This window comes from Arvicanthis niloticus, chromosome 11, assembly GCF_011762505.2.
Source record: "Arvicanthis niloticus isolate mArvNil1 chromosome 11, mArvNil1.pat.X, whole genome shotgun sequence".
Taxonomy (NCBI): Eukaryota; Metazoa; Chordata; class Mammalia; order Rodentia; family Muridae; genus Arvicanthis; species Arvicanthis niloticus.
In genome coordinates, this window is record NC_047668.1 from 16,865,390 (window position 1) to 16,888,606 (window position 23,217).

The 23,217-nt window shown below is 38.6% G+C and overlaps 1 protein-coding gene across 8 annotated transcripts in view; it reads left to right on the forward strand.

Annotated features, from left to right (window-relative positions):
• Hectd1 (HECT domain E3 ubiquitin protein ligase 1) overlaps positions 1–23,217 on the forward strand; it is a 95,089-nt gene that overhangs the window by 66,469 nt on the left and 5,403 nt on the right. Inside the window, exons 25-38 of one of the 8 annotated variants that reach the window (XM_034514353.2) lie at positions 890–1,726; positions 2,340–2,561; positions 7,074–7,207; positions 8,266–8,388; positions 9,615–9,771; positions 11,367–11,589; positions 13,706–13,760; positions 16,423–16,605; positions 17,123–17,330; positions 17,418–17,503; positions 17,673–17,800; positions 19,605–19,806; positions 21,348–21,485; positions 22,562–23,169. In XM_034514353.2, coding sequence (XP_034370244.1) covers positions 890–1,726; positions 2,340–2,561; positions 7,074–7,207; positions 8,266–8,388; positions 9,615–9,771; positions 11,367–11,589; positions 13,706–13,760; positions 16,423–16,605; positions 17,123–17,330; positions 17,418–17,503; positions 17,673–17,800; positions 19,605–19,806; positions 21,348–21,485; positions 22,562–23,169 — 3,304 coding nt within the window. The remainder of the gene's footprint in view (positions 1–889; positions 1,727–2,339; positions 2,562–7,073; positions 7,208–8,265; positions 8,389–9,614; positions 9,772–11,366; positions 11,590–13,705; positions 13,761–16,422; positions 16,606–17,122; positions 17,331–17,417; positions 17,504–17,672; positions 17,801–19,604; positions 19,807–21,347; positions 21,486–22,561; positions 23,170–23,217) is intronic. The other 7 variants (XM_034514354.2, XM_034514355.2, XM_076941892.1 and 4 more) reach the window with 7 other exon arrangements.

The window sequence follows — 23,217 nt, forward strand, 5'->3', positions numbered from 1 at the left end:
CATAAAATTAAGTAACCACTAAACTTTGAGAACACAAATGAAATGCCAACTCAGTATTTTATTTGAGCCAGTAATCTAAGATTTCCATAAGTGACATAAGCATGCTTTATCTGTCATTTTTTAAGGGTTTATTTCAACCTTAGAAATTAATGGTTGTTACTTCTTTCAAGAAGAAACATTTGGTAATCATATAAACATATTTATAACAGTTCAAAAAAATCTTCACTAGTTGAAATCTCAGTAGTTTTTTTCTTCTACATCTAATATTGTTTCTATAGTTGGAAATGTAGCTTAGTGGTAGATGCCTGCATGTGTCAGGCCATAGATTTCACCCTCAGCATCAATTTTTAAAAGTCTTTTTTCCCCTTTAACAGAATAGATGTAAATATCACTTTTACAATGTTTTTATATATCACTAGTTGGCCTGGTGGTGGTGGTGCACGCCTTTAATCCCGGCACTTGGGAGGCAGGTGGATCTCTGAGTTCAAGGCCAGCCTGGTCTACAGAGTGAGTTCCAGGACAGCCAGGGCTACACAAAGGAACCCTGTCTTAAATAAAGGAAAAATATTGCCAGTCTTGGGCTGTCCAGAGATAAATATAATAAAAGGAAGAATTTTAGAGATATCCCAGAAACCTTGTATATAGTGCATACTTCTTAACATTACTGTGTGATAATTAAATAGTATTTTTCTTCAGATAGGCTAATAATAGTATCAAATAATATTTTAATTAATCTGAGTTCAAAACTTGTTTTTTAGTTGGCAAGCCTGTTGGTTAGCGATTGAGGGAAGTACAGCGCTGATGAAACGCTGATCCCATATTGTGGAGCTACTGTCTGATGCTCCTCTCTGCTGTCTGCTGGGTCTCACAAACTCCTGTCCCTTTCCAGGCTGGATTGATGTCACCTGGGATGCTGGTGGCTCAAACTCTTACCGTATGGGCGCAGAAGGAAAATTTGACCTCAAGCTTGCTCCAGGGTACGACCCTGATACAGTGGCATCACCCAAACCTGTTTCATCCACTGTTTCAGGCACAACGCAGTCATGGAGCAGCTTGGTGAAAAACAACTGTCCAGACAAGACGTCTGCTGCTGCAGGCTCCTCAAGTAGAAAAGGAAGCAGCAGTTCTGTGTGTAGCGTGGCCAGTAGCAGCGACATCAGCTTGGGTTCGACCAAAACGGAACGGAGATCAGAAATTGTAATGGAACACAGTATAGTTTCAGGAGCTGATGTCCATGAACCAATTGTTGTCCTTTCATCTGCTGAAAACGTCCCTCAAGCAGAAGTAGGGTCATCATCCAGTGCAAGCACCAGCACCCTAACAGCGGAAACGGGAAGTGAAAATGCTGAAAGGAAGTTAGGCCCTGATAGTTCTGTTCGAGCTCCTGGGGAGTCTAGTGCAATATCCATGGGAATTGTTAGTGTTAGCTCTCCTGATGTTAGTTCGGTATCTGAATTAACTAATAAGGAAGCAGCTTCACAACGACCCCTTAGCTCTTCAGCAAGTAACAGACTGTCCGTGAGCTCTCTGTTGGCAGCTGGGGCTCCTATGAGCTCTAGTGCAAGTGTACCTAACCTGTCCTCAAGAGAGACATCTAGCTTGGAGAGCTTTGTAAGGAGAGTGGCAAACATAGCACGGACTAATGCCACGAACAACATGAACCTAAGCCGAAGCAGCAGTGATAACAACACTAATACTTTGGGGAGGAATGTGATGAGCACCGCAAGTAAGTGAGCCTTTCCTTCTGGGACCCAATGCTTCCTTCCCCTCTGAGGGATCCCCAGGAAGTCCTGTTGGTCAGTTGTTCTGGCTACAGCCTTTAGCTGATGTCAGGTAAACTACATCAGACGCAGCACCTTGGAACTATGAAGTCAAGTTCTGAAGAATCTAAAATAGTATAAGAGTTCAGAGAGCTTGCATGTATAAGAAATGGTTAAATAAAATTACGTGACAAATTAGATGACTAGTGAGTGTTAAATAGTAATGTTCCTGTGGTACGGCTTTCATTTAGCTCCTGTATTCACATCAGCTTCCGAGCGCTGTCTCATTGTAAGTTCCTAGTGATTCCCATGAAGATTACAACACAATTATTTCTCTTGCTTATTTTTTGTGAAAGCTAGACTTTAAATGTTTTGAAGATAATTATGTTTTTAAAAACAGTAAGTTTTAGTTGGTTTTCAGTTTGGTTCCCAAAGTTGTTGCTTTTCAATGTTTTCATTATTAATATGTTCCATGGAGTTTAAAGTATGTATCTTGATTCTTTTTTTTTTTTTTTTTTTTTTTTTTAAGGTTCCTTCAATACTATATATTTAACTGATTTACTTCATTTTTATTTTTAGCTTCTCCTCTTATGGGTGCTCAGAGTTTCCCTAATTTGACCACACCTGGTACTACATCGACAGTGACAATGTCAACATCGAGTGTTACTAGCAGCAGCAATGTAGCTACGGCAACAACAGTTTTATCAGTGGGTCAATCATTAAGTAATACTTTAACCACCAGCCTCACATCAACCTCTAGTGAGAGTGACACAGGTCAGGAAGCGGAATATTCCTTATATGGTAAGTTACAGGTCAAAGTTTATTAAATATACAATCTGATCCATCCATCCATCCATCTATCCATCCATCCTTAATATTGTGCGTTATCTTTGGAATTCTTGGTGGGGAATGGAGTTTGAGGTAAGGTCTTGCTTTGAAGCCTTAGCTGGTCTAGAACTCACTATATAAACCTGGCTGGCTTCAAATTCACCTGTCCCTGCCTCCTGAGTGCTGAGATTAAAGGTGTGTACCACCACGTCCATCCTTATATATTTTTAATCTTTTATGTAAAATGATGTCTTTGTATAAAATGGAAAAGCTCCATGATGTAAAAGAGAATTAAAAATTATCTGATTATAGGGGCTAGAAAGATGGCTCAGGGGTTAAGAGCATTTGTTGGTCTCAGAGAGGACCCAGGTTTTATTCACAGCACCCACACAGTGGCTTAAAACCATCCATAACTCCAGTTTCAAAGGACCTAACATTCTTCCGACTTTCAAGGATACAACATGGATGTGGTGTGGGCAAAAAAAAATCACACACAGAAAACAAGTTTAAAAAGTTTTTAAAAGTATTTGATTATAAACAAAGTAGATGTCTAAGAATATTCATATCTTCTGTTGCCTCTTGTCAATTATGAAGTTTTAATAACCATTATAACAAAATGTTTGACACCTGACAGTAGAATGAGATGTGTGGCAGAAGAGTGCTTTTTGTGAAGTGATACTTCTCATATACAAGTATGAGATATTTTGGAAATAATTATATAGCTGCATTTTGTTGGTTTGAGACAAGGTTTGCCTATGTATCCCTGGTTAGCTTGAACTTACTATGTAGAGAGAACTAGCTAACCTTGAACTTGGGGTGATCTTGATGGCTCTGTCTCTTGAGTGCCGGAATTACAGGCATTTACCATGATGTTTGGTTAACATGTGTGTGACTTTTTCAATTTCATTAAAGTTTGCATAGAAGTTCTGAAGTTTTATCTTCATGCCTTCAGTATAGTAAGTAGTCAGAGACAAAAACTATTTAATTCTCTTAATGTTTTTTAAAAGGGACTGAAGAGGTGGCTCAACAGGTACTAGCAATTGCTGCTGTTTCCAAGGTCCTGGGTCCAGTTCCCAGCACCCACATGGCTGCTCACTACTATCTGGAATTCCAGGGAAACAAATGCCCTCTGCTGTTGGCTTCTGCTGGCACTGGGCATGCATGTGGCATGTGGCAGGTGGCACACATGCATATATGCATGCTAAACACTGATACACAGTTTAAAAAGATATATTTAAAAAATAGGTAGCTCTTTTAGCATATTAGAAAAAACTAATAAAAAATGTGTATAGTACCTACCTTCCAAACCTGATCAGATACATGCCTATGTGTGTGGGTTTTTTTTTTTTTTTTAACTAGAGGAAATTATTTTCTTTAGCTATTTCTTTTACTCAGTACATTTGAAAATATATCCCATTGCTTGATGTGTTTCTACAACATTTGGAATTACTGCCAAATACTCCACCATGGGATCATCATGATAATTATACTTTGTAGAATAGTTACAGCTTTTTCCTTCCCATAAACATGAATATACAACTTAGGATTGTATTGCTGTGGATCACCTCAGGTTCAGTCCTTTAAAATAATGACTATAAAACAATTGTCTTCCTGTCAAGATGAGTTGAAATACTGTTACCACAGAGCCTTGATCATGTTGCTCCTTTTCTCCCCTTTGGCAACACTAGAAATCCAGTCTAGGACTTGCAGGCTGGGAGAGCTCTGTGTCCTTGAACTGGATCTTCTGCCGTCTGTTCTTTTAAAAAATTAATTTTGATACTTTCAAAAATAAGAGCTTATGTAAGGATATATTTCAATTACTTTTTAATGCATACTTCTTTTAAAGGGTTTTCTTTTTTTTTTCCTGTATAATATGGTTTCTTCTAAGCCAAACATTTAATGTGTTATGACTTTTATAAAAGTCATATTTTTCAATTTCTGTACTTCATTTATTGAATGTACAAAATTTGGTGATTATTACATCACAGTCTTATTAAAAAAAAAAAGCAAGTTATCATGGAGACCCTCTGCCCCTTTCTACTCATTTGTTAATACAATATTTTTAGTTGTGTATGTGCAGTATGTATGTACATGTGAATATGGGTATTCTGGGTTCCATAGAACAGGATGTCAGATCCCTAGAACTAGATTACAGGTGATTGTGACCTGCCCAGCATGGCTGCTGGGGACTGAACTCATGTCCTTTGCAAGAGCAAGTGCTCTTGAGTGTTGAGCCATCTCTCCAGCTCTTCACTTTCGTTCCTGACTGTGGTAATCTTAAATAGGGCTGTGAGGGTGCCATGTGAAAGGGGTACGATGCCCAGCTGTTGGCTGTCTAAAGGTGCCAGGTGATGAAGTGGCTCGTCTCCGCGCCTGACACTAACAGACCATTAACGACTGCTAGTTTGAAGGATGACAGTAACAAAAGTCTTTATAAAGCTTTAATTAGGTATAAAGTTAATGCAGTGTAATTTCTATTTTGAGAGACATAGTTGGTTCTGTGGCATATTCAGATATTTGAAATTTGGAGCATTTCTGGTTTGTTTGGTTGTTCAGGATAGAATTTCGCTGTGTAGTTCAACCTAGCCTTGCATAGTTGATCTTCTTGCCAAGAGAGTCCTAAGAGCTAAGGTTATAGGTGTGGACCACCATTGGCTCTCAAGCTTTTATTGTTCTTGTATATTAATAACAAAAGGAATGTGGGGAAAATGACTTAAATGAATTGTAACAGATCAGAAAATTTTATTATAGAAGCTAAGAGTATATACCTTAAAACCTGAACCAAAGGTGTAATGGGTTTATATAGTATACAGCCATATTAATGTTCATGAGAGCTATTGTAAATTGTAGGATAGCCCCTCACATATGCCAAAGATATATTCCATTAAACTTAAGATAACCATTGATTGTAAAAACATGCACTGATGCTAACATTGTTGCCAGTCATGCTGAGATTTACCAGTAATTATAGGACACATATTGACTTCACAATGTTAAAATATGTTTACCTTTGAAACGAATTAAGTCCAATATCATGACTTTTCTACTAAATTTTGATTAAAAAACTTTTGGTTCAAAGGTCTGTAAATGCAGTTTGCTAAATAATTATAGATAATCTGATGTCCTTTATCAATATGTATTTTCACCTTGGTTTAGTTCTAGTATTGAGTTTGTATTCCCCTTATATAGCTAGTGAAAACTTTCTTATTTAATCTCATTATTCTGTTTTTGTTTTTTAGCTCTCATAAAGAACAGATTATTAATGTCTTTATGTTGGGCAATATAAACTTGACATATTTAAAAATTATTTTTTTAGATTATTTTTTTATTATCATTTTATTGTATGAGTATATGATACGTGTATGTAGGGGTCAGAGGACAGCTTCCAGGAGACAAATTTTCCTTTCTTTTGTGGATTCTGGGGATTGTACTCAGGTTGTCAGCCTTGTGCAAGTACTTTTGACCCATTGAACCCTCTTGATGGTCCTTGTTTTGTTTTGTTTTGTTTTTTTAAGATTTATTTATTTTATGTATGTAAGTACACTGTACACTATCATTCTCTTCAGACACATATCAAATCCCATTTTGGGTGGTTGTGAGCCACTATGTGGTTGCTGGTAATTGAACTCAGGATCTCTGGGAGAGTAGTTGTTACTCTTAGCTGCTGAGCCATCTCTTCAGCCCTCTCGTTTGTTCGTTCATTCATTCATTCATACTTTTTAAAGAGAATCTTACTGTGTAGTTCAGGCTGGTTTTGAACTCATGATTCTCTTGCTTCAGCCTATTGAATTCTTGTATTACAGGTATGCACTATCACTGTAGCATGACCCAGTCTTCATTGGGGGAGATATCCTAAGAAAAAAAAAATACTATATACTTATTCCATAACAAATCCATGTTATTCTTAAGTAGTCATTATCATTAAGTAACTTGCCATGTCTAAACTTATTCTTTTTGATTAGCTTTAATTCTGTATGTTTTCATAAGGTCTTATAGAAAAGCTAGTGTTATAGATGTTAGTTATTTATTTATTGACTCCTCTGTCTTCTGTAAGTTTTTTAGAGTTTTGGACATTTGAGTTTTGTTTCCAATGGTATATATGTGATAGAACAGTTCTTGGCACATAGGATATGCTCAGTAGGTATCTTTGGGTAAAATAAATGATTTCAAATTGTACTTTGTGTAATGTTCAGAGAATGAAGGTGGAATTGCTTCGTTTTGTTTTAAACATCATCTACACGGTTGCCCTTTCTTAGATTTTGTTGACTGAAATATCCTTTGAGTTCATTCCCTTTTTTTTACTGCCATGCTTGTCTGTTGTTATTATGTTATGTATATTGTTAGGATAAATCGGTGGCATCATTAATTGGCATTTGTGCTTGAGTCTTTTGAGTTTACCTTTGGTTTGTATAACCCCAGATGCAAAGATACCTTGCTGTCAATACTAATTGTGTTGACAATAAGGTTGTTGCCTTTCCCTCCTAGATTTCCTTGATAGCTGCCGAGCCAGTACTCTCTTGGCCGAGCTGGATGATGATGAGGATTTGCCTGAGCCTGACGAGGAAGATGATGAGAATGAAGATGACAATCAGGAGGACCAAGAATACGAGGAGGTTATGGTAGAGAATCTTCCGTTCCCTTCCCTAATGTAGGATATTGAAAGCCAGGCATGGTGGTACTCTTTTGTAATCCCAGCAATTGGGCAGTAGAGACAGGGAGATTAAAAATTCAAGACCATCCTCAGCACCTGAGGAGTTGAGGTTAGTCTGGGCTGCATAAAAAGTTGTCTCGATAACAAAATAGATGGGATAAAATATTATTAAAAGCAAAAAAAAAAAAATAGTTACTGAAATGAGGAGCTTTAAAAAATGCTTTTTAGTGTGTATCATTTAATGGTGTATGCCTGGGGCACATAAGACTGCTCAGTGGGTAAAAACACTTGCCACTATTCCTGATGACTTGAGTTGAATAATCCCTGGAACACGCATAGTGAAAAGAGAGACTGGATTGTTGCAAGTTGTTCTCTGATCTCTATTTGTACACCTGGTACATATATATGTGTGTATGTACTCACAGTACACCTACAAAATAAATAGTATATATTTTAAAAAATTTAGATGATATATGTCTGTAGACCTACCACTTAGGAGCCTGAAGCAAGAAGATCACAAATTTGAGGGCAGCCTGGAATTCATAGTAAATTCCAGGCCAGACTGGGCTATATAATAAATTTGGTCTCAGAATAAAGTTTGTACTAAAAGGACTAGAGGTGTAACTCAGTGAATGGTAGAGTACTTATTTAGCAGATACAAGGCTCTGGGTTCAAGCTCCACTATAGTGAAAAAAGAAAAACAAACTAAGTATATTTCTAACAAAGAAGGTTAATATGTAATACATGACAAAATTAAAAACCCCAAACATGCCATCTTTGCTGAAGATAAAGAGAACTTTTGTTGTTGTTTTTATGGTCTTCTAGGCAGGGTTTCTCTGTGTAGCCCTGACTATCCTGGAACCCTGAGATCCACCTGCCTCTGCCTTCTGAGTGCTGGGATTAAAGGCATGTGCCACCACTGCCTGGCTAAAAGAGATTTTTAAGTAACAATCTTTGGGGGCTAGACTGATTGAAGAGTGTGGATCAAATAATTAAACATATGTCTCGGTGTTTTTTTAATCTTAGATTCTGAGACGTCCATCCCTGCAACGTCGAGCTGGCTCTCGCTCTGATGTAACACATCATGCTGTCACCTCACAACTACCACAGGTCCCTTCTGGAGCAGGGAGCCGACCTATTGGGGAACAGGTACTACCATGTATATCAAACCTATTGTATATGCTTTGCATTCACAGAACAGCATCAACCAAAATGCGTATAGTATGTGCCACAGGAGGAGGAGGGGACTATCAGTCACAGAAACCAACTTCCCTTGATGCTTAGGTTCTATATTTTACAGAGAATCCGTGATTACTCTGGTATAATGCAGCATGAGTTTCTTACTTGAAACTGTTTCATCCTGGCCTTTGAGTAAACATAAGCATATATTAAACAGTTGAGGTTTGTAGTAGTCGTAGTAATTCTGGTATTTCTCAAAGAAGTAGTAGTAGTCTTTTTTTTCTTTACTTTTTTATTTTTTTAAATTGTTTTCTGATTAAGAAATCTCTTCCCTACACTTTTATTCTTTAAAGAAGGCCGCCAACTATGTGTGCGTTATCAGAGGAGATAACATGGAGTCTTAGAGTTGCACTGTCTAGGTTTGCATCCTGACCTCCAAGCTACTACGGACCTAGACATGCTAACACCATAGGTATATAGTGCCATGTTATCTCTTGGAAAGTTATTTCAGTCAAGTGTTTAAACTGAGAGGCATATGTATGCATGTATGTCATTTGACTTTAACAACCAACACTTCATCTATTTGTCGTGCAGAAATTTAAGGCACTTCACAAGTGACTCATCTATTTTGTGTGAATAGTTCAGAATGAAATTAAATTGACATTAAGAAAAACTTACTTTAAAATAATAGGCTCATAGGAAATTGGAAAAGTACTACAAAAGGTTGCATATGCCTTTGACCCGTTTCCCCAGTGGTTAGCGCTATACTACTAAATTGTAATATCAAAGCTAGGAAACAGGTTGGATATAGTATGGATTTCTTTAACCACCAAACAGTATACATTTGATAAACATGTATTTTTACACATTCGTATTAGCTTATTTTATGCTTTAGCAATCAGTTCAAGTAAAGGAAATATAGCTCTTACAAAGAACTAAAGGACAGTAAGTAGGCTCAGTGGATTAAGGCTTTTGCCACCAAGCCTGACAGATGCAAATTTGATCTCTGAGATGCACAAGTTGGAAGGATAGAACCAACTCCCACAAGTTGTCCTCTGACCTCCACATAAAAATAGACACATAAATAAGTATAATTTAAAAGTTAAAGAGTTACTTAGCATTTGGTAGATGGCTAGTCAATTTAGGAAGAATTTTCCCCCTCAACTGTAACTGTGTGTGGAATCTCTTTGTAATAGGAAGAAGAAGAGTATGAAACCAAAGGAGGTCGCCGAAGAACCTGGGATGATGACTATGTGCTAAAGCGGCAGTTTTCTGCACTGGTTCCTGCTTTTGATCCTAGACCTGGTCGTACTAATGTCCAACAGACAACTGACCTAGAAATTCCTCCCCCAGGTACAGTATATTTAAATGTTGTGTTCTAGTTTTAATTGATACAAAATAAGATGATTATATACAGTTTGAAAAGTAAAGGGCCACTTGTATTTCTAGGTTATGAATAAAACAATTTTTTAAACACTAAGTTGTGTAGATGTTGGGGCCAGTGAAGGTTCAGTGAGTAAAGGAACTTACTGCTAAAGCCTGACAAACCCTGCAATCCACATGGTGGAAGAGGAGAGCTTTCCACATGTGCTCTGTGGCATCCCCACCCCAAGTAAGACTTCAAATCTCAGGAACTATGAGATAATAAACTTGTGTTGTAAGAACATGCATTTTGTAGTAATAATGAATCTTTACTTCTCATTTAAAAGATTAAATGAAGTAGTTTATCATGGTACCTGATTGTGCATCAGTAAGTAAATGCCAAGTATTCTAATTCATGATTCTTAAAGATTTGTTACTAAGTATGTTTTATTGATATACAGATACTGTGTCTAATACGAAGGCACATGTAATTTGTAATACAGTATTCTATGTGAGGATAGGTATAGCTTGAATAAAATGTTCTGAACTTGACACAAGAACAGTTAAGGCGTGCATATAGCTGCAGACTGTCTGTATTAGTCAGCTCTATCAGTATTTTTCCTGTCTGATGGATCTCTGTGAGTTGAGTCCAGCATGGTCTACAGAGTAAGTTCTAGGACAGCCAGGGCTATATAGTAGGACCCTGTCCTGAAACAACAACAACAAAAAGTACAGTGGAATGTGCTACAATGAATAAAAAATACTTTAAGAGTTGGATGATATAAAGAAGAAAAAAATTATGAGTTAATAAAAAGATGAGTTTTTTCCTAAGTATGTCATCAATCTATTTATATTTGTGCTGATCTTAATTTATTCACTTATTGTAAATAAAAGTTTGACAGATCATTGGCTGAGTGTAGGGTCAGTGATAATTTTAGTTTATAATCTATAAAATTAAACATTGACTATCTTCATAGCTACTAAGCATTTTAAATAAAAAGTTTATACACACAAACATATATATATATATATATAATCTCCTGTTCTATTATTCTAAGTGACCTAGGTGTAATAATTCCCACTTAAAAGCAAAACAAAACAGGATGGAGAGATGGTACACAGTTAAAACTTGCTGCTTTTCAGAGGACTCTGACATGACAGCTCACAACCATCTGGAGCTGCAGACCCGGGGATTTGATGGCCTCTTCTGGCCTCCATAGGCATTATGTCGAATATGTGGTAGAGACACACATAATATTCATGCAGGCAAGACAGACCATACATTGAAAATTTTTTAATCTTTTATTTTTATTTTTAAATAAAACAGTCAGGGATCATGTTATTTCAGTAACATTGGGAGGCTCAGGGAAAAGATTGTCATGAGTTCAAGGCCAGCCTAGAATATGCTGTATAATCCAGGGCCATCCTGAACTCCATTAAGAAGACCTTTTCTCACAAACCAGATGTAGTAAGTTAAATCTTGAAGCTAGGAGAGTCTAAAGTGGACATAGATTAGTGAATGTATGGCCTTGTTTTCTAGTTCAGTGCCCTTTGTGAGACTGTTTTCACATCTCTGATATCTTTAGGAACACCGCATTCAGAGCTCTTGGAAGAAGTTGAATGCACTCCATCACCTCGATTGGCTCTCACATTGAAAGTAACTGGGCTTGGAACAACTCGGGAAGTTGAACTGCCACTTACCAATTTCAGATCAACCATCTTTTATTATGTACAGAAACTGCTTCAGCTGTCTTGTAATGGCAATGTGAAGTCAGATAAACTTAGACGTATTTGGGAGCCAACTTACACGTAAGAGATTTTAACTTGATATTTAAGCAAACACTGTTATTATCTATGAGCCAAGGAACAATGTGTCTTTGAATTTTTGAATTTTTAAAAGATGTGCTTTTTGTTTGTTGCTCTGCCAGAACCAATGAGGTTGTTTCCAACTCCAGATGCAGGGTGGCTAAACTTTAGAATTGAAAGGACCTTTAAAAATAGTCCATACTCAGAACTAAGTCTTTCATTTAGGAGAGATGACAGAGGTTCTGCTTAGTCAACAAAATGATGAACTGGGTCTATCTTGCACCTTACTGACATAAATTAGTATAGTTATGCTCTAACTGTATTTTGAGAGAAAATTTTTATTTTAACAGGAAGGGTGATATGTAGGAGGAGCTAAGATGGGAGGAGTAAGGAGAGGAGGAGTAAAGAGAGGAGGAGGAGAAGGAGAGGGGGAGCTAGGTGATGGCCAGACATGGAGGCAGATGTTCACATGTCTCTGCCAGTCAAAGATAGTTGATATATCTAGGTTGGGTATTAGGTTACACTTCTGATTGATATTGAGCATTACCAAACTTATAAAGCCTTTGGTTGACATTTAAAAAAATTGTATAAAAGCAAAAAGGAGAAGGGGGTATGGGATAGGGGTTTTCTAGGGAGGGGAAATGGGGAAAGGGGATGGCATCTGAAATGTAAATAAATAATATCCAATAAAAAATAAATAAAAAATAGTACATACTAATCTAGGCTCAGGCTTGAAAGGAATGTCAGCTGGATTTTTTATAATTGCATGTGACAGTAGCACTAAATATACTTTATTTGTTCTTGTAGCAGAATATCTGGGTTACTACCTCTTTTATTCATTCTGCAAATCATGTCAACGACATGACAGATTTAATGTGCTTTCAGTCAGATCTCCACCTGAGCTATGCCCCCAAAGGTTGACCATTTGTGTTTCTCAGTTCCGACATCTACAAAATGAAGCACTATTATGAGGAACTAGTGGACTAACACATGTAAAGTGTTTTTAGCTCTTGTTTCTCGGACATAGTTAGGTGCTTAGTATTACAAGTAATTAATTAGTATTTTATAACACACATTGATATTTAATTTCACATTTTAATTTGGTTTATGATGTTCTCCTAATAGTCATAATCCTGGATGCTATCTGATAATAGTAGAGCTTTTTGAGATAGATAATACAATGATTTTATCACCTCCTCAGACACTGAAAATTTATTTCACTGTCTTAGAAAAAGAGCCCTTCTCATCATTGTTATCCTAGCCTTTCTAGTCATAGGGAAATGTCTTACCCCATTTTATTTATGTAACAATAAAGGAAGACAAAACACTTAGTCTAGAGAGCACTCATATCTTTAACCCTTTAGATTTGGGGTTGTTGAGATGGGCGATTGGCTAAACAGTGCTTGATGCCAAGCCTGGCCACCCAAGCTCTACTTGATGGAAGGAGAGAGTTGACCCTTAGCCCTCTGATTTCCACATGCTTTCTGTGGTATATGTGCATTTACTGGGTGCACGTGTACATACATGCACACATGTGCACCCCACACACATATATACACACACAGACTATGGTAATTTTTAAAAATTAAATTAAAAACTCTAGAATTGATACATATTTTTATTGTCCTTTGTATGGTGTTTTTTTTGTTGTTGTTGTTGTTTTTTGTTTTGTTTTGTTTTAAGGTAGAGTTTCATGTAGCCCAAGTTGGCCTCAAACTTCCTATGTAGCAAAGGGTGACTCTGAGCTTGCGACCCTCTTGCCCCCGCTCCCCTAGTTTTGAGAACTGGGCTTGCAGCACCACATCTGGTGATGTATGCTTTCTTTGGATAATTTGCCTTAAAATTTCTTTTTGAGCCAGACAAGGTGTCATGTGACTATAATCCCAGCGTTTGGGAGTTGGAAGCAGAATCATAGTCATGAGAGGCCGAGGCTACGCAGCAAAGGTTGTTATCAAGAGCAGGGTTGGAGATACCTCAATGGGAGAATACTTGCTAGCAGTTTCTTGAGTTTAATGTTAGTGCATATCTAATGAATCACCTTGTTAACATATATTTTTAAAGATTACAGCTTTATTTGGAAATAACCATTTGATTTATGAATTAATTGTTTTTATTTTAGAATCATGTATAGAGAAATGAAGGATTCTGATAAAGAAAAGGAAAATGGGAAAATGGTAAGTTATTTTTAGAAAGGGGATTGTATTTTTAGTTACTTAGTGAAAAAAAGTAAAAGGGTATCTTAGCCACTGTGGGATTGCTGGGAAGCAGCCGTGACCAAGATACCTCTTACAAGGAAAGCATTTAAGAGAGGACTTGCTTACACTTTCAGGCATTTAGTCCATTTCCTTGTGTTGAGGAGCATGGCCTCTAGTAGGAGTGGTGCTGGAGAAGTAGCTGAGAGCTACATCCTGTCCGGTAGGCAGCAGGCAGAGAGCAGAGACCGGGTCTGGCATGGGCTTTTGAAACCTCAAGGCCTCATCCAGTAAGGCCACACCTCCTAATCCTCCTAATCCTTTGAAAGGTTCCACTCCCTGTTGACTAAGCATTCAACTGTATGAGCCTATGAGAGCCATCTTAGTCAAACCAACACATTCCACTTCCCAGCCCCCATAGCTTTGTTTAATCTGATGGAGAACTGCATTCAGTCCAACTTCTAAAGTTCCCATGGTCTATTAAAAGTCTCTACATTGTTTAAAAGTCCAAAGTTCAAAGTCTCTGAGACTTGTGGGAATCTTTTAACTGTAACCCTTTGTAAAGTCAAGATTTAGACCACATCTAACATACAATGGCACAGAATATATATTACTATTTTAAAAGAGAGGAAAGGGAGCATAGTGAGGAAATTCTGGACCAAAGCATGGCTGAAAACCAGCAGGGCAGACTTTAAATTCTGTATTTCTGTGTCTGATGTTGAAGACCCCCATTCTCGGGAGACCCTTCCTCAAGTCTCAGGAAATCACGACCACCCAAAGATCACAAGAAACCATACCTGGATGCAATCAGCAGAGGCTTTATTAGGGAAGTTGGCCGGCGGTCAAACCATAAGCTTCTCTCTCAAGAGCAAGGTTTGGCCTCGAGTGACAGGTTAAGGGGTCTTTTAAAGAGGAAAACCACAAACCAGGGGAGTGGGGAGGGGGTGAGGGGCTGCCAAGGATATATAACATAAGAATAGCGAAACATTCCAGAGAAACCCACCCTGAAAGGTTAATAGCCATGGAAATTCCTCAGTACAGTCATTTTTTTCAAAAATGTAGCCTAGTCACTGTCCCCTATACTGTCATTACAAAATATTTCTCACTTCCTCCAGTCACAGCCCCACCTAGATGGCTTGTATTTTTTATGGTCAGGAATATGTCTTCCTACTTGGGGGGGGGGGGCTCCACCCCCCCAGGTGGGCCTGCTGCCTGAGGCTTGAGGAATGTAATCCAGCAAGTGTCCTCTGATTCAGGGGCAATGTCCTTCACCCGGAATGTGCCCCGGGGTAGTGAAGGCCTGAAATCTTATTTTCAGTTCCTCGTTCTGGAATCTGCACTTTTCCTGCTCAGGTCTAAGGCAAAAAATCTACACATATTTCATAAAGTGGCCTTTATAATTTTTCACTCTACAATGTCAAAGTGGTCTTCAGATCTCTAACTCCTTTCAGCTTTGTTGACTACAGCACACTTCTTTCTGTTGGGCTGGTTCTACCCCTGCTCTGCAGCTCTCCTTGGCAGCTCTCCCACAGCTCTGTCATCTCCAAGATCTTGAGTTCTCCAAGGCAATCCAGGCTTAATCTTCACAGCTTTTTCATTCAATGTCTTCTCTGGGCCTCTGTGCAGGGATGCCTGGCTGTGCCTGTGCACATGCCTGGCTGAGGCTTTCCTTATTAGTCAGGGAGAGAGACCTACAGCCCCTTTCTTGTATCCTTGATTCTAAAACCACATACTCAAAATTGCCAAGTTCTGATCTTTGCATCATTTCACTTGCATCAGCTTTCTGTTAATTGTTCTCTTCAATGCTTAAGCTTTTGGTTCTTTTTCACAGGTTGGAAACTCAGTAGGGTGGGGTTTTGTCCTGTGGCCACTCACCACTTCTTTCTTCCCTTTTAGCAGCAGGTTTTTCTTTAAATGTTTTATCTCCTTGAGCACTGGATTTAGCCCCATTACACTTCCTGGTGCTACCATTCTCAAACAGTACATTTTGTATTTCTCTTTGGCTAGCTTAATTCCTTTTCATTTTAAGTATGCATAAGAGTTATTACTAATATTTATAGGACAGCGTCAATGCTAGATTGTCTAGAAATCTCCTCTAGCAAGGCATTAATCTAAAACTCTTTAATTTTGCCTCAGGCAGATTTTTAGGAGAAGGGTAAAAGGCAGCCACATTCTTAGTCAAAATATCACAAGAATAGTCTCTACTCCACTTACTAATATTATTTTTCTCGAGAAAATTTCTTGAGCTGAGAGACTGGAGGAGGAAGTGTGTGTGTGGGGGGGAAGAGGAGTGGGGAAGGAGGGAGGAGAGAAAATGAGAATGAATACGGGGCCTGCATGGGCTTTTGAAACCTCAAAACCCACCCCTAGTGACACACTTCTTCTAACAAGGCCACACCTCCTAACCCTTCTAATCCTACCACAGAGTTCCACTCCCCAGTGACTAAGGATTTAAATATATGAACCTTTGGGGGCCATCTTATTCAAACCAACACAAAGAGAAACAGTTGAAGAGAAAGGGAACTAACATTGAATTATTGAAGTTAGATTAAGTGCATGATCTTAAAGCTAGTCATGTAATGCATGTGAGACTTCATAGAACTCATCACTGGGAAAGGCCAATGTTTGGTTTTTCCTGTTGTAGGGTTGCTGGTCTATAGAGCATGTGGAACAGTACCTTGGCACTGATGAATTACCAAAGAATGACTTGATAACCTACCTGCAGAAGAATGCAGACGCCGCTTTCCTGCGCCACTGGAAATTAACTGGCACTAATAAAAGTATTAGGAAAAACAGAAATTGCTCTCAGCTTATAGCCGCATATAAGGTATATATTGCATTAAAACATTGGTTTGAGTGGAATGGCTTTGAGCTTTGTTTTACTTTGGAAATTGAGGGGCTAGGGTACAGTTCAGTGATAGAATGCTTACACAGCATGTATAAGGCCTTGGGTTAGATCCCTAGAGAGAGAGAGAGAGAGAGAGAGAGAGAGAGAGAGAGAGAGAGAGAGACAGAGACAGAGACAGAGACAGAGACAGAGACAGAGAGAGAAAGAAAAACAGCATAAACAAATGGCTATTGGGATTTTTTTTGGAGTTTGAATGAGCATGGTTTATGTGTCAGTGTTAAAATTACGAATACTGCTTGTGGCCTTGGACCTGGACAAACCAAAGCTCGTGCTGGCTTCATTATCCTTGGCAGTGTGAATGGTTTTGAATAAAATTTTGTCTTGTGTGATAATGTTTATTTCAAAAAAAGAAAAATTTCAACAGTCATATTAGTACTAAGAATAATAAATGTTTTTATTGAAAAGTGATTAATTGCTAATTTTTTTAATTATTCAGGATTTTTGTGAGCATGGAACAAAGTCTGGATTAAATCAGGGGCCTATTTCTAGTCTTCACAGTAGTGATATTCTTAATTTGACAAAAGAACAGCCTCAGGCTAAAGCAGGCACCGGCCAGAACCCCTGTGGAGTAGAAGACGTCCTGCAGCTTCTGCGCATTCTGTACATAGTTGCAAGTGATCCTTATTCAAGGATATCCCAAGAAGGTCTGTAAGAAACCATCTTTTAATTCTCTATCAGATAGGAAACAAGTTATTTTTAATTTTTATTAATTATGTTAATTAATTTTACAGATGGTGATGAGCAGCCTCAGTTTACTTTTCCACCTGATGAATTTACTAGTAAAAAAATCACCACAAAAATCTTGCAGCAGATTGAGGTACTGTACTTGCGTGGGGCCTTGGGTGTACTTTCCTTGGATTGCCTTTGCTCTTCTGCCTCTGGGTATCTCTTCATTTATCTGCAGCAATAGAGCTCACATAGTCTGTGTTCACTATACATTACATTTAATGCCTCTTAGCACTAATGTGTTTCGTGTCGATTTGCAGGAACCATTGGCGTTGGCAAGCGGGGCTCTGCCAGACTGGTGTGAACAGTTAACCAGCAAGTGTCCTTTCCTAATTCCATTTGAAACTAGACAGCTTTATTTCACCTGCACTGCATTTGGTGCATCCAGGTAGGAAATGAAGCTTTTATGTTTATAGAGTAAAGTTGTTTTTCATTATAGAAGTTCAAAATATGCAAATATACTAAGATTGATGGAATATATTATCTTTAGTTTTTGTGAAGCATTGTCAACACCCTAAAAGTTCTACATTTTCAGTTGAATATATATGTTCTGTTGGTACAGCATGGATTGTAGCATCAGTTTTTATTTCCTGACTCGAGGTTCTTTGTAGCTTACATAGATTATTGTCAGAATTCTCAGCCACATAAAACTGATTGCTGGCAAAGAGCCTTTTATTTTTGTTTAGTGCTAGAGTCTAGCCCAGGCCTGGTAAAGCCAGCTGGACAGGTCCTCAGCCAGTGAGCAGCAGCCCCTCTTTTTGCAGATAGCATTTGGATCTAACAGATCACGGTTTGCTTCCTACCGTCCCGTGTACGGTGTGTTTATTGATTTTATTCTGTCTCCCTCCTCTAGACCACAATTTCACAAGGGCAGGGCTTTTTATGCCTTTTTGTTATCTATTGTAGTTGAAATTCCTGAAACAGTGTGTATTGCAGATGTTAGATATATGGGAGAATGATTTTATATCTCACCTGTTCTGGCAAAGTAGGTATAAAATCATAAATGTGATTGTATCTCTATTCTTACTGTTACAATTTTCTACCTTTTAATAACATTCAAAAACATTTATAAATGTTAAATCTGTGGGTCTGTTGTGATAAATGGCATTGGTTATGATTTTTAGAAAGTAAAGTAGGTAAAGAAACTGATTCTTACACCCCTTAGTTGTGTGCTAAGCACTTCATGTCTGGTGTACATGCTCTCTCCTGCACACAAGCTTACATGCAACTCCACTGACTTCCTCACACTCAGTTAATACAATGGAATTAAAAGAAAGTGTTACTTCAGTAGGCAAAGATGCCCGCTGCTAGACCTGAGACCCTGAGTACAGTCCCTGGGACCCATGGGGTAGAACCAGAGAGCTGACTAGGGCTGAGAGCTGCCCTCTGATCTCCACATGTATGCTTGAACACACACACACACACACAAAAATTATCTTAAAAATAACTATCTTAATGGTGGTCGTTCAGTGCCTGTCAATAAAGATAACACAACTACTTTTTGGTTTCTCTAACACTGTTTTCATGTATTATATAGTGCTTATACCACAGACCTTTAATTTTATTTAATTGATAAAGTAAAAAAGGAAAATATATAGCCAGTTCTTCTGCATTTGTTTAAAGAATATTATAATAAAATGAATTTGTGTGGTTTTAGTTAATAAATTGTTGCTTAAAAATTAACTAGTTAGGCATATTGGCTTACATTATAATTCCAGCACTCAGGAGTTTAAGGCAAAAGGATTGTTAAGAGGCCAACTTGAGTTACATGGTTCTAGGCCGTCCTGGGATATCATCAGACACTGTCTCAAGAAAACAAACAAAAAATTACCTGACTCAACACATTCTTTTTGGTTTTTCGAGACAGGGTTTCTCTGTGTAGCCCTGGCTATCCTGGAACTCACTCTGTAGACCAGGCTGGCCTCGAACTCAGAAATCCTCCTGCCTCTGCCTCCCAAGTGCTGGGATTAAAGGCGAGCGCCACACTGCCCGGCTGACTGAACACATTCTTAATATTCTAACTGAGCACAGCATTATGTAATCCTGGGAACTGGGTGATGGATATAGAAAAGCCTGTCTCAGAACAACATTTTTAAAAAAAAAATTAAAAACCAACCATCCCAACATTTACCTTCTACTGCTAGTTTAGCAGTCCATTCAACTGCTGTAAGGACTCTGATACTGTGTTTCAGAGCAATAGTATGGCTACAGAACCGACGAGAAGCCACAGTGGAGCGAACAAGGACCACGAGCAGTGTACGGAGAGATGATCCTGGGGAATTTAGAGTTGGTCGACTCAAGCATGAAAGAGTAAAAGTTCCCCGAGGAGAGTCTCTGATGGAGTGGGCTGAGAATGTTATGCAAATACATGCAGATCGGAAATCAGTTCTCGAGGTAACCTCCTGTAAAGGAGGGGCTTTGTTTTGTTTTTATGGAAAAGGACACATGGGAACCAGGTGATCTGTGTAAAACCATGGCAGAAAAACAAGGAGAGGGGTTCTTTGATCTTTGTAGAGGTTTTCTCCCTGGCACAGCATCTCAGAATGCTTGCCCTCCTGTTCTTTTGATATAAAAGCCTGGGTTGTGACTTACCTAAGTCTGGCTGAATTCTTTCTGTCCAGCTAAATTTTACCCCTATATTAAGCCGTGCTGTTAGATAAACTGTGTTTTTAGAGCAGATCATTTGCAGTGTCACTTTACCTAAATTGTGGTGCAAGGTTGAGCTGTCCGCACTGGCATCACTTACTGCACAGATGCTGCTGTGAAGGGCTAGGGAGTTTGTCATCCCTGGGAAAAGACTGTAGACTCAATCTAATTACAATTAAAAGACTTATTGACTAGCTATTAGTAGGACAAACAATCTCTGAGCCAAATTTGAGATTGCTGTGAACAAGTGTAGGCAAGGAATTTTAAAGGGGACGACCCCATGAAGACCGTTGATAGCTATGCAAGCCAGCAAAAGCTGTTCTGTTCTGCAAAGTTAGGTGATAAAACAATGCAAAGCAATCTTGGGTGTCTGCATGTTACAGAAGCAAAGAAAGCAGTTACTTACATCATAACAAGTACATGGTGGGAGTCACTGAGTCAGGGTTACTGGGAACTTATCTTTCAGGGACTGGTGATTACCAAGATGGATGCCTACATAAAGTGTTGCTTCTTTAATTTGTTCATCAGATGTCATGTCTCTAGAAGTACAAGGCTCTGCTACTTTTCCTCTATATACAAGATTTCTTTGCATTTATCCTATTCTCCCATCATATTTTTTAACTTTTTGTTTTGATATATGCTATATTAAGTTTTTATGAAAATTTTATTATTTTCGTATCAGATATAGTATATTCAGAAGCTTTCAAGGTGATTACTTAAAGTCACAATAACTGGAAGAATTAGGCTTTAGGTCACAAAAAACGGGGTGGAAAAATTTGTCTATCATCCTTTCCTCAAGCAAATAGTGGAACCACTTTATCTGAGATTTGAATTTCTCTGATGGGAAGGTCAGATTTAATTATTCTGCTGAGTTGTGATATATAATCTCCAAAGTTGTTATGAAAAGTAATTAGTGTTTGCACAGTACTCAGTGCAGTGCCTGATGGTCCAGTAATGTCAAATGACAAACTTTAGAACACTCGGAATCATACGTCTGCTGCTTATAGTCCACCTTGTTCTGAAGAAGGAGATGCTACTGAGTGGATGTGACAGGATTGGTCCATTTAAAACAAGGTGCTATAAGGTGCGTTGGCAGCACACACCTTTAATCCAGCACTTGTGAAATAGAGTCAGGCAGATCTCTGAGTTCAAGGCTAGCCTCCTACAGAGAGTTCCAGGAGATCCAGGACCATACAGAGAAACCCTATCTTGAAATAAAAGCACCAACAAAAAAACCTCAAATATTATACTTACATAATCCTTTCTCTATCATTCTTCTGTTGTTTCAGGTTGAATTTCTAGGAGAAGAAGGAACTGGCTTGGGACCCACTTTAGAGTTTTATGCTCTTGTGGCAGCAGAATTCCAGAGGACTGACTTGGGGACTTGGCTTTGTGATGATAATTTTCCAGATGATGAATCTCGCCATGTGAGATTGAATTTTTTATCTTGTGTTTTGAATTATGACTGCTTTCACAAAATGTTAAACTAGGCTATGCTTTTAGAACATGAGCCAGGTTTTCTGACTATACATGCTGGCTTGTGTTTTATTTGGTTGTTTTAATATATCTAGTTGATTTGGTGTGTGTGAGTGTATTTTCTATATGTATGTATAGGCACTACATGCACGCCTAATGCTGAGGGAGATCTGATGTAGGCATTGGAGTACTTGGAGATGGAGAGATGGACGGTCATGACCACTGTGTGGGTGCTGGGAACTGAGCCCAGGTTCTCTGCAAGAGGAGCCAGCGCTTGTGCTTTTAACTGCTGAGCCAGCTCTGCAGTCTCCTGGCTGTACTTTTAAAGAATTTTTTTTTTAAAGATCCCATCCCTACCTTGAATACTGATACTAGGAAAGCCCTTTTTAAATTAAATGTGTATATGAGTGAGTATGTGAGTGTGTGTGACAGGGTGGGGGGGCAGGCAGATCAGAGGACAACTTTCAGAAGTTGGTTCTCTTGTTACGTACATAGGTCCCAGGGGTTAACTCAGGCCAAAAGGCTTTAGTGGTGATTGCTTTACCAACCAAATCTTCTCGCCAGCCAGGTTTTTATTTCTTTAAACATTTTTAAATTCACTTTTAAACTTTTTGTTCCATCTGTGTGGACAAGTGCATGCATGTAGCATGTGAAAAGCAGCTTGTGGGAACAGTGTTCTCTGTTTCTACTCTGCTCGTCACAGGTATGAGCTCAGGTGATTGACTTCAGTGGCAGTAGTTCTCACCCGGGTAGACAGTTGGCAGCCCTAGGACTGGTGTTCTCTGAAAGGGTATTCCTAGTTTGCCCAGGCTGACCTCTACTTTTATTACTAAATAATCTTAGTGCCATTAAAAATATTTCTAAAATATTAAATTTGGTTGCCAAATTAATTAACATGTATGCATCTTCAGATGACTAAATTTCAAAAGATGTTTATGTTTGTGATTCTTTTTTTGTGGCAATGGAAGGTTTGGTTACTATTTTATTTATCTAGGTACTTACTGATTCGTTGTTTTCCCTTTCTAAGGTTGATCTTGGGGGTGGGTTGAAGCCTCCTGGATACTATGTACAGCGGTCATGTGGACTGTTCACAGCGCCATACCCACAGGACAGTGATGAGCTGGAAAGGATCACAAAGCTCTTCCATTTCCTTGGGATTTTCTTGGCCAAATGTATTCAAGACAATCGATTGGTGGACTTGCCCATCTCTAAGCCTTTCTTTAAACTTATGTGCATGGGTGACATTAAAAGCAACATGAGCAAACTGATCTATGAGTCCCGAGGCGACAGAGACTTGCACTGCACTGAAAGTCAGTCTGAAGCTTCTACAGAAGAAGGTCATGACTCCCTCTCAGTAGGAAGCTTTGAAGAGGATTCAAAATCAGAGTTTATCCTTGATCCCCCTAAGCCCAAACCCCCAGCCTGGTTTAATGGGATTTTAACCTGGGAAGATTTTGAACTAGTAAATCCACACAGGGCCAGATTTTTAAAAGAAATTAAAGACCTTGCTATTAAGAGGCGCCAAATTTTGGGCAATAAAAGTCTTTCTGAGGATGAGAAGAACACAAAGTTACAGGAACTCGTGCTCAAGAACCCGTCAGGCTCTGGACCTCCACTGAGCATCGAGGACTTAGGGTAAGACTTTATACACAGTCTTCAACCTAACAGATGAGGACAGTTAAA